The 12,051-nt window shown below is 37.1% G+C and overlaps 1 protein-coding gene across 4 annotated transcripts in view; it reads right to left on the minus strand.

The window, feature by feature from the left end:
- The window catches only part of trpm3 (transient receptor potential cation channel, subfamily M, member 3), a 178,445-nt gene that overhangs the window by 118,091 nt on the left and 48,303 nt on the right, over positions 1-12,051 (minus strand). For all 4 annotated transcript variants that reach the window (XM_047381346.1, XM_047381345.1, XM_047381349.1 and 1 more), the window contains exons 2-3: positions 2,388-2,467; positions 583-784 (exon numbers count right to left, since the gene is read on the minus strand). In XM_047381346.1, coding sequence (XP_047237302.1) covers positions 583-784; positions 2,388-2,467 — 282 coding nt within the window. The remainder of the gene's footprint in view (positions 1-582; positions 785-2,387; positions 2,468-12,051) is intronic.

Consider the following 12,051-nt stretch of genomic DNA (forward strand, 5'->3'; position numbering starts at 1 on the left):
TTCTGTAATGCAAAACAAAAACCAGAGAGCAAAGTGTACCGGAGTCAAATTCCTTGTTTGTATGTACGAACTTGGCAATAAAGCTGATTGTGATTCTGATTTTCTTTGTTCAGTGTACAATAATCCAGTTGACAAAACTAGAGATAGTCACATGTAGTTTAGGGTTCTTAAAAACACTGAAATCACACTTTTATTCAGTACTCAATCCTAAGCTGAGAATCAGCCCTAAACGTCTACATCATCAGCCACCTCAACTGTACAGCAATATGTACTTACAGTGTTTGCATTGTGCACAACGCAGGATGACCCTTGCACAACTAAATGTTTGTGTTTTTTTATGTTTTACTTTTTACGTGGTACACCTTGTAGTGTGCTGCCCTGAGTAGAAAGCCATACTGCCATAAAAAAAGATTTTAAAAAGTTGGGAGAATCTCCATAGCACATTTAGCCAGGTGAAGACATGCTGCATGATAAAAACTTGCTTGAGATCGGCAATAGTTTACAATTTTAATACTGGAGGTTTTGCTGTGTATGATCTTGCAACACCCATGAAATGCAACTCTTAACACTAAAGAGAGTCACCATGGCTTTGTTGGAGTGTCCTCCTCCCTGGAACTCGATGGTGCCGAAGGCATCAGTGGGGCTGAGCTGCGTGTGCTTGCTGATTGACCACTTCTCTGACAGGCTGTCATTTTTGGCCAAACGCTCTGCTTTGTCATTTTGACTGGATGAGATGCCAGGAGGCAAACCAACATGCTGACCTATGAGACGACCACAACAGCACCTGGACAGGAGGAGAAGAAGGTTAGAGCCAAGTTAACTCCAGCGCATTACACATGGCTTTACCTGAAATAATTGAAATGTGGTGAAGTGTGAGCAAAGCGACAGTAACAGTAAGAATGAGAGAAGAAACTGTCAGAGAGTGATGGAGAGAAGAGCTTGAAAAGCTGCTATAATTGTGTATAAGAGGTGGGAAAGGCTAAAGTGGTAGCTTGTCATCTCGCTTTCATCTTCTTATAGGGAGGAGAGATTAAGGATTTGCAGGCCTGTGCAACATCTTACCGACTCGCTTTTTGTTCCCTCCTTTTAAAACATCTGTCTGCTTCCCTGTTTGTCCTTGTCTACTTCTCCATTTTAGCAACCACAAGACTTGGCAGAATGACAGTTATGATTTGTGCTATTCCTAAGTGGGCAAATACTTGTTCAGATTTAATAAATGCAGTTTTCAAAATTTGTGATTAAGGTAGAATGAGAGTCCTTAAAAGAAGAGTCAGGATGCTTTGATTTTCATCTTTTTTTTCATCTCTCACCAAAGCTTATTTTCCTCCCTCTGCCATAAGCATAAATGAAGTATAAACACTTTGACAAAAAAGGTTGGTATGGTAATAAGAATCATCGCTTTCCAGCTTTCTCCTACTCTTAACATTTACTTGATTTTGTGTAACCATGCCAATGTTGTTTATCAAGAAGCCTGAAGCTTCTCTCGAGTATGTTTGAGTTTGTATGGTGCTTAATGAAAATCAGCCAAACCATCTGAGTTTGTTTTTCCAAAAATAACCAAGATACATCCTCTCAAAGTGCTGTTTTACAGTCTCACCATTATACAGAGTGGGTTCAGAAGATTTTATAATTTATCTTAGACATTCGTTGGGTCGAGCAGATAAATTATATGGAACAATTTCACTCTCATTATTATTAGATCAGTGAGATTAGCTAGTGAGATTTGCAACCGTGAGAATTGCTGTTGTGGTTTTATGTACCATATAAACTTTAATGTTGCCTTGAAAGGATTCTAAACAGTTCCAAGATGTTTTGCGATAACAGGTGGGCTCTAACAAGTTCAACTAGTTTTTGAAACTAGCTTTTCATCAGCTTTAGGTGATCATACAAATGTGCTTTTCTATCTTTTATCAGATAAAATTAAACAGACCATGGCCAAAAAATATGAAACATCTAAAATTATCCATTTCTGTACCCGCTTCTTCCGTACAGGGTCGCGGGGGAGCTGGTGCCTATCTCCGTCGGTCTATAGGCGAGAGGCGAGGTACACCCTGGAGAGGTCGCCAGTCCATCACAGGGCAACACAAAGGACAACCAATCATGCACACACCCATTTAAACCTACCGGGCAATTGAGAGAGGCCACTTAACCTAACAGTTATGTTTTTGGACTGTGGGAGGAAACCGGAGCAACCTACGTTCTCCCTGTGCATGCACTCCATGCAGAAAGGCCCATGACCAGAAGTCGAACGTGGGAAATTTTTACTCCAAGGTAACAGTGCTAACCACCACACCGTTGTGCAGACGAATGCTAGACAATTCAAAATACACTGGATTGGCTGAAATATAGCAGAGTATTATTTATAAGCATTAAACATTTGCACTCACCTATGGGGGTCTTTGGCGCTCACAATGATATGAACACATTCTCTCTTGCTGAATGCCCTTTCTATCCACGATTTCTGTGCCTGCATGAATAAAGACAGAAAATTAAATCGGTTAAAAAGCCTAACTACTTTCTGTGCATGGAGAAAAGCCAGCTGAAATCCAGTAGAAATTGGTTCACATTTTGTTAATATCACTGCAGTTTTTGAGCAATGGTTATTGGAGAATAAACACTAAAATGTACTTTCTAAAATATTCTTGGACAAAAAGGAGTAGGAAATAACATTTGCTAAAATCAAAGCACTTTGAAAGTCGCATTTTAACATACAAGAGATGCACAGTCTCACAGCAAATTAAAAATGAAGTCTTACACTTTTTTTGCAATTGCTCAAATAGCTTAGATCAGAAAAGATGTAGAGCAGGAAAATTATAAAACAACTACTTATTGAACTGAGACGTTAAAAGTCTCCTCCTAAGAAATTTGTATGCCAGCATAGCATGTTTAAAAATCACAGTGTTTTCAGCATATGTGCACACTTAGTTCATAAATAACAGGTAGGGTTGGATATGTGTGATTTTAAACCAGCAGTCAAATTGTGCAGTTGTGAAACTGTAATACCCTGCAGTTGCATCTGATGCAGGTGAGAATCCAATTATCCTGTTTCCAGCATGTTTGGAATGACACTGAAGAATCATAGAGTTGCACGCACACCGCACAAGGTAATGACCTAATATATAACTATGACATTGATATAGCGGATGGTTATAGTCGATGCATAAAATATTAATTTAATCAATTAAAAAAATATCCATAAAATCTATTTCATATGTAACAAACTCCCGTGTTTGTTCTCAGAACATGGAGCCTCTCACATCCACTTTATATTCTACAAGGTTTATCCTGTGTTTTCAGTCTGTGGATACACTGTCCAAGCAGTCACGGATTGTTCACTATACACTCTTGGAGGAGATACAAGCACATATGACCAACAGTAGCCTTCAATTGGGCTGTTATGTCCTTAAATGCAAACAACAACATTTACCAAATTAATGAAAACCTATATTTAATACATACAGCAAAGGAAATAAGTAGTGAACACATAATTTTTCTCTGTTAATATATTTCTAATGAGGCTATTGACCTGAAATTCACACCAGATGTTTTAACAGCTCAAGTAATCCACACACAGATAAATAAATCCAAATTGGCCCATATTTAAGTTTTATATAATAAAGTGGAATTACTTAACACACTTACTAACAGTCTTATTAAAGACTGTTCATTCGTCCTTTAGTTCAACCAGTACCATATGCAGGAAAACACCTTCAGACCATAAGCTTCCAAAGGTCACTCTTGGTGTGTGTTTTTGTTGTTATGTGCAGAAGTGTTCCACATCCCAAAAATTGGTAAAAATATGGTTAATATTTTTGTTTGGACTTAAAGCCTCTACTGTGCTCACTGGAACATTCAGAAGTTTAGAAAATCCTCCCTAACAAATGCCATCACTATGTTTTGCAGTAATAAGGCAGCAAACGTTTTAAGAACTTTTTGTGTTAACCCATCAAGAGGTGCTTATTGAGTGATATAAGCAACCTTTTAATAGACCATCAATTAGGAATACACCAGCTTATACAAATTTTTGCTGATTTGGAACAAAATTGCTTTCAGAGTACTAAAAATGTTGCAGGGGATTTTTCAGCTTTCTTTGCCTTTTTCACATAATTGTATTAGTGAGTTCTGAACTGATTTCCTGTGCCATCACCCTTTATCACACCTAACTTAATTTATGGTCAAATTTGTGTTTATTGTTTTTATTTGTTTGGATTACATGGATTGGTACTGACATATGGTGTGAATTTACTGTCAATTGCATTGTTAGAAACATATTTACGGAGAAAAACACTGACATGTTCAATACTTATTTACCATGGTAAATATTAATACAAGTAAAAACATATACAGTCTTCAAATGTTTTGAGAATAATGGACTGATGATTTTTTGCTGGGTTAGAAATGTCATTGTTGGCATCAGCAAAACTAATCCTCTAATAAAAATGTTTAGAAAATAGGGAAAAAAGGGAAAAATACACAAAAATCTAAATTTTTAAGCCAAGAGATGGTATCTGCATTTACTCAAATCACAAGTGTGTGTTCACAGACATTATGTTCGACATGCCAAGAGAGAGCCACCATTCAAAAATGCTGACAATGTTACAAACATGTCATGGCTAAAAAGGAGGAAAAAAGCCCAGAAGGTGTCTTCCAGCAAAATTGCTTAGCACGATATTTCTAACAAAAGAGTCAAATGTTTACAAACAGGAAACAAATGTTAGCTACACACCATCAACCAAGCAGAACAAAGCAATATTTTCTCTGACAGTATGTTTAATAGATATGATAGATAATATGATTTTATGTATGACTGCCTGTAGCATTCACAGTATTTATTTTCACTTGGGTGTTTGACCCTTTAATAGCTTTAACCAATTCAAACAGGCCCTCGGGAGAAGAAAAAGGACTTCTTCGGGCTTAAACTGATCTCTGAGCAAGAATCAGAGGTCCCGAGAAAGACCAAATGTAATATAGCAACATTCAGCCGGGATGCCAAGCAGACCAGATACAAAGGTGAATAGCAAAACAAACCCAACCACAGCAAAGATGAAAAAGATTTGATTTTTTTTCCTGCTCATTGCTGTGGGAGAGCAGCTCCAACTCTTCTCCCAGTCAGCAAAGCTGGGAGCTGCTTTCACAGGGCTTTTTTCACTGTCAAAGCTACAACAACACCCGCCCCATCCGCCTGACTGGCCCTGTCAGGCTAAGGCACCCCAAAACCCATTGCAACTGTTCACAACCATGCCAGGCCTGCACACTTACCCTAACACCAGACTTCACACGATAAACCATTACTCTGTGGGGCAAAGGGGGCTGCTTTTACAGATTAGCCTAGAAACAATGACTCAGCAGGCCACTGCTATAACCACCCCCAACCCCCCTCCGCTCCAGCACAATTTTTCTTTGTTTTACCATAACAGTGTATTCATCCGCCAGCATCACCTGGCATGAAATAGGTCCTCTCGACAGCTTTTCAAGATTTAATCATAACTGATTTGCCAGATGGCAAGGTCAGTAGCAAAAATAAAAGTGGTATAAGATAAGCTCCAGTTTCCATGGAAAAACCCTTAATTAAATTCAATTCAGTTTAATTATATAGTGCCAATTCACAACACATGTCTCAAGGCACTTCACAAAGTCAGGTACATACATTCCAATTAATCCTAACCATTGAACAGTGCAGTCAGATTCAGAACAGTGCAGTGAGATTCTGTTGTTTCCTTAAAACAAGGAATGACCAAAGCCAGTTTCAAAGGTGTTTAACTCCCTTCATCAGTTTCCTTTTCTGAATCCTTCTCCTATGCTCCTCAGTGTTCTTTATGAGGGTTGATAAAGCATGATGAGATGGCACATGGCCTGCACTCCATTGTGTAATTAATATTTATTACTGGGGCACACTCAACACACACACAAACATGGCAGCTGTCAAGCCAAACATCGGATTGACTCTTGGAAGTGTGTGCAGGGTGCTTGAGTGTGAGGCGTGACTAGACAGCAAATAACCAGTATCTGACAGCCTGTTAGGGGTCTCGACTCCATTACAGTCAAAATCCGCCACCTCCACCCTTCCTGCTCACTCTTCCTCCCCTCCCCTACTATTGTATCCTCTCTTTGTTATTGGCACTGGCAGGGAGCTGAATTGAGAACAAAATCCAATCAACACCCTAATATCTCCATGCTCTCCATTTTCTTCCCCTCCTTTTTAAAAACAATTCCCAATGGCTTGGGTGTGATATGATCAGGTTTCAGGTAGTAGACCTGTTTGAATGCCATAGGTGGAAATCCCAGGGATGGGGAGGTTTTGGAGGCAATCTGGGAAAAACATAGATTTGTCCCCTCCAAAGAAATTATTAGAGAAACTTCTATTTTTAAAGAATATAAAAATAAAAATGCAATAAAAGGAAATCTGCTGGTCATCTAGGCAAAATTATGCATATTTACCTTGTGCCCCCAATTGTTGGTACAATGGTTTGGTCCGTTGTACCATCAGCTAACATCCAAAACAGACACAGCATTGGACCTGTCTCTATAAAGCACAAAAAACTGAGCTCCTGGGTGTAGCAACTTAAAACAACAGACATGTCACACAGGTTATTTACTTCATTTTCTTCTTCTTCTCATTAAAATGAAACCCTTTAACATTTGGAATGAGAGAGCATTTTGTTTACCTCAATACTCATTACACTGCTGTGTAACACACCTAAATCATAACCAGCTAAACTACCAAAACTGTTTAGACAGATTTTTGCTTTTTTGTTGATGGAAGCAAATATTTGTATAATATTTAACCTCTCTAAACAAAGAGTTGTCAAAAACTCTTAAGAGAAGAGCTTGAAATGGAAGGGGGAAAACAGCACAAGCACATAACTCAATCGGTTTTTGCCAATTCTGATTTAGATGGTGATAATTACACTCTGGTGACATGCAGCTTTTGAGGGCTGAATTAATATTGCTATTAATAAGATTATTAAATACATTTGGCCATGCCTTTTCAACCAAGTTAACTACGGTTTGTTCAGTATACTGTATACAGTAAGGATAACGTTCCATCTTTATATTTCAGCATAGTACATTTCACTGTACCTTTGGCTTCTCCACAAAAAGTTATTCTTGGGAAATCTCTGTTTATGGTCCCCCCAGCAATGAAATGGAGTTTCTGCCTTGATAAAGGTATAGCTTCTAACCATTTATAATCATCCTTACCTGTTTCCACACAAAATGCAAAGATACATTTTGCTGATGAAAGAGAAATAAGGCAAAGCCGTGTCTTATTTATTGTGTGTTTTAAAGTCTATTTGTGGTTAACACTGAATTAACAAATATCAAAAGAGACACCAAAATGTTTTCTCTTTTTGAATAATAAACCTCAGTAAATGGGTTTGAAACACATAATGAAATCAAAAATAGAACAGAGCCAGCATCTGTTTTAATTAAATACCTAAAAATTATCTGAAAACCTGTTAAATAAAGTCTTGAAGCACAATTGTTTATAAATACCAAACAATTTCTTTTAAAAACTAAAAACCTACAAAATGGGTCTTATTTCAGTCTTAATATTTTATTTAATATTTTTCTCGCTCAAAATTTAAATCTAACATTTATGAACTAAGACATAAATGAGGGAGTTAACTGATGTTTACTATCTTTTTTTTATTACAGCACAGAGAATAATACATTAGTTGTAAAATTAACCTAAACACAGACAGTTATTATATATTTAATTATTTATTAAGTTCAATGAAAGCTGAAATAGGAAAACAAGGTCTGGAAATTTCTCTAACAGGTTTGTAGCAAGAGTACAAAATGCATCTGGTTGGGTTTCTTGACTCACCTTTGTCAAATGAAGGACTGCACTGCAATATTTGTTTTTGTACATCCATTTTTGATGATTTTGATTAAAGTGTAAAATGAAAGATCCAGTCAACAAACCAAAGGAGAAACCCTGATCAGAGGAAACTGGATCACAACATCCCTCTATCTAAAGGCAACTAATCTACTGCGGGTGTTAGCTTTACTAGAATGACTGGGTGTGCACGTGTGTGTGTGTGTGTGTGTGTGTGTGTGTGTGTGTGTTCTTGTGTCTTCATTGTATTGTATTTGTGCATTTAGTGTTTAACTATCTCTATCTAGTCTCCACATTACCCTGCGGGCCAAACAGACATGGGCGGAGAGTGAATTAAAAAAATAAATTAATAAAGATGCCTGTATATGTAGGTCTTCCACATCTGCATACTTGATAGCACATTGCCAACTGACATTTAATGCTCTAAAGTCTGAATTTGTTTCAAGAAACAGTATGTTCAGGAAATTAAAAGTCTCCTTCATTTCTCTTCTGCATCTCATCTGTTTAAGATGCAAATCAAAACTGGTCAGAGAAAAAGAGACTTGCTCCATTTACTGCATTCCTGTCAGAGATCACCACCAGAGGAGAGTCTGAATGGCAAGAGAGCCTATTAGGAAGAGCAACATGGCATTTGTCTAGCTTTCTCACTGTCCTTATTATGTCCTAAATGACTTTCACACATCCGAAAACAAAACACACACCCTACTGTATGAGATTTACTCCTGTACTGGCAGCTTTATTGCTTAAAAGTGTGGTTTGCAAGCTGATTACCAGACCTGGAGAATAAACAGACCTTGTTTAATTACAATGAACGGAAGGAAACCAAAGAGGTATAACTGTAACCTGATTTAAGTTAAGTAAAAATAAAAATACACAGGGACAAGGACATGGAAATTACAACATATCTCTACAAAAGCCATAATGTGTGAAAATTTACTTAAACTTACACAAACCTTAAACAAAGCAAACAAGGTAAAATTGGTTCTTACAGAGCAATGATATAAATGAAAACTTCCCTTTTGTAAAAAACAAAAAACCCAGCTAAAACAGAATTTGTCACAAAGAAATAAACTGAACCAGTTTATTCCAATGCTGTTACTACAGACATCAAGTTACATCTCATTCCCTCATCAGATATCTATCAGATAATACACATACACACTCCAATGCATTTATAAGCAAGCAAACGAGCAAGGCATACATTTAAGTATGCTTTCCCAGTTAAGGTGTGCCTTGTGTTTAAACCTAAACAAATTATCAAGTTAATATATATTCATATTACTCAAGAGCAAAAATAAAACTAATTTAAATAAACATGTAAGCTGTTCATGAAAAAATGCTGATAGGCTGTACAGTAAAGCTCCAAATTATTCATACCCCTACAGATTAAAAAGTTACATTAATTTCATTCAAGAAGTTTATTTAATAACGGAAATTGGATAAACATCTCTTAAAGTCATTTATCAATCATCATAATTCAATGCTAAAGAAGTCTTAAATAAAATAATATTTATTATTCTACCCTTTTCAATAATCAATGGAAGCAGTTGGTCATTGGCATCAAAGCAATTACCCCCTAATTATGATTGGTTGTTTATTGCACTAGTATTTTGACCATTTATTTATGTTGATTAGCTCCAAGTCTTTGAGGTTGGAGGATCTTCTGTCAGATGATTCAACTCTGGACTCAGGATTGAGCCATTCTAAAACATTAATGATATTTCCAGTCAGAAAAAACATGTTGGTTGTCATAGTGAGTTTAAGGCAGGACCCAAATGCAGGATTGAGTGGAGTTGAAGTAAGGTTTTTAATGGCAAAAATAAACTTACAGTTGACCAAGGCACAGGAACTCAGGCGGGTGAACAACATAAACAGGATGAACGCAGGAACAAGAAAATCCAGGCAACAGATATGAAAGAACTCAGTACTGGACCAGGGCAAAGACACAGGGTAGGTAACGGGAGGAACCAGCAAATGACAATGAAAATCAGTGAGCTTTTAAACAGAGGGAAGTGCAGTGTGGACCAATGAGAAAGGGGAACATGTAATCAGATTAAATGATGAACAGGTGTGAAGACAAGCTGCAGGGAACTGAGGAGAAATGTATCTGAAGGTAAACAACCAGTAGGGAGAGCGAGACTTGACTACAAAACTAAGGGAACAGATCGAAAGGGAAAACACATGAACACCAGCACTGAACAGTGATCAAATAAACTACTAAAGAAGGAACAGAAAAACACCTAACAGAAAAAAGTAAATTAACAAAAAAGCCAAAATGGCAGATTCTGACATTGGTAAAGTGAAAAGATTAAGTAAAACCTAAATATGCAAAGGGTATGAGTAATATTAGACAAATGACAATGAAATGCGATCATCGTAAAAAAAAAAAAAAGAACATTAAGACTAGAGAAGTAATCAGCTATTGACTGGAAACAAATGATTTTCAACTTGATCAGTCCTAATTGTTGACTGAGCCCTCTAAAACCCCAATAAGTGAGTGCAGCATATCTACAGGCTGCAAGGTTGTGCCGGCAACAACACTTCGCTGTAGAAGTTGTTTCTGAGGGAAGAAGAAGTTATCAATTTTCATTGTCAGTGAGGGGTTTATTTAATTAATTCAGAGGAAGCATGGAGATGTAATCTGCTTTATAAAACTAAACTATTTATATAATTTGTTGAGGCATGAATGTTGTTCATTTAGGATGCAAGAGACAGAAAGGAAAAACTATAGCAGATAACAGTAAGGCTGAATGGATTGTGGTACATTTACTCTGTTTAATGCTTTTGTGCTTCCAATGTCTGTCAGTCATGTATCTTGCTAAACTGAGACATGTTGGCACCTTTTGGACATATCAAAGTTAACCTAAAACCATGCATTCACTATAAGCAATATACCACTGTTTACAAATTGTGCTAATCGCTGATATCAGACACTAAACGCAGTTTAAAATGTGAACTCTGTAACCATTTTTTCTAGGTGTGCTTAAAACCTTTTTTTTTACACTGACTTTTCACTCACCCTTTTGACATGACCTCCCCTCTGCTCCCAATCTAAATAATTATGACTGCACATGGTAGAAAATTTAGAAAAGAAAAACATATAAAAGCTATTCATGGATAGTTAGAAATCAAAATCAGCTATCATTGGTATTTTCAGGTCAGGTGAAAACTTTGTAAAAGATAGATATCAGAAATTGGCCTCAAAATTGTCATGGTGTCTGTTGGATTCCTGTCCCCAAGGGACTATGTCCTGCACGTTTTGATGCATCTCTGCTTCAGCACACTTAAAACAAATGAATTGCTCATTACGAAAACATATGCAAAACTTGATTAAAAGCTACAGAGGCATTTCAGGCTTTTACAACAGCTATGTTGAAGCAGGGATATATCTTAAACATCCAGGACACTGCTCCTCAAGGACCGGGATTGGACACCACAGCTCTAATAGACTTGAGCACATTGTCGTCAGGTTTTTCATTTGACGGACTGTTTTAGCAGGAGAGGTAATTTGCTCTGTGTCATCTGTCCACTGAGCATACTAAAAGGAATTGGGATTCTTTGATTCATGTACTTATGAAGAAAAGATGGAAGAGCATAAAATGCTTGAGTTGTTTAACGGGCTTTAATATTGATGACTGAAACAGACTGACCACAGCCACTTCAAGCACAGAAAGGAAGTCAGGCATATAATTTTAACCACACGGATATAGTTATATTTAATAAGCTTGAGAGGATCAAATGCAATTGTAACAGAGTACTGAAATAAGCTGCAAACTCATTGGTGCCAGCTGTGAACTGTTTGCAACACAGATTATGTCACTGCGAGTAAATGCAGTCTTGGAGAGGGAGGAATCATTTATGCAGATGAAATGATAACACTCTCTTACCTGCATTCACTCACTTACACAAGGTTAAGCTTCCTGGAAAAAGCCAGTATATGGGCCAAAAACACACATTCGCTTTTTTACACATACAAAACATGTTTTCCATATGTTTCAGCATTGCACAGATTACAGACTTAGAGAAAACCAATTGCTGCATCACAACAGAACATATGGGATATGTGTATATGTGTGTTTCCCTTGGTCCACACGAATCGAAGGGTTTGTACTTATACACAAAAGTCCACATCACATCTCTGCTTGTGTGAGAAAACAACAAAACAAAACCTCAGTGCAAACCCACAGTTTACACCTCTGGTCTGATCAAAT

This window comes from Girardinichthys multiradiatus, chromosome 12 (assembly GCF_021462225.1).
Source record: "Girardinichthys multiradiatus isolate DD_20200921_A chromosome 12, DD_fGirMul_XY1, whole genome shotgun sequence".
NCBI classification, from domain to species: Eukaryota; Metazoa; Chordata; class Actinopteri; order Cyprinodontiformes; family Goodeidae; genus Girardinichthys; species Girardinichthys multiradiatus.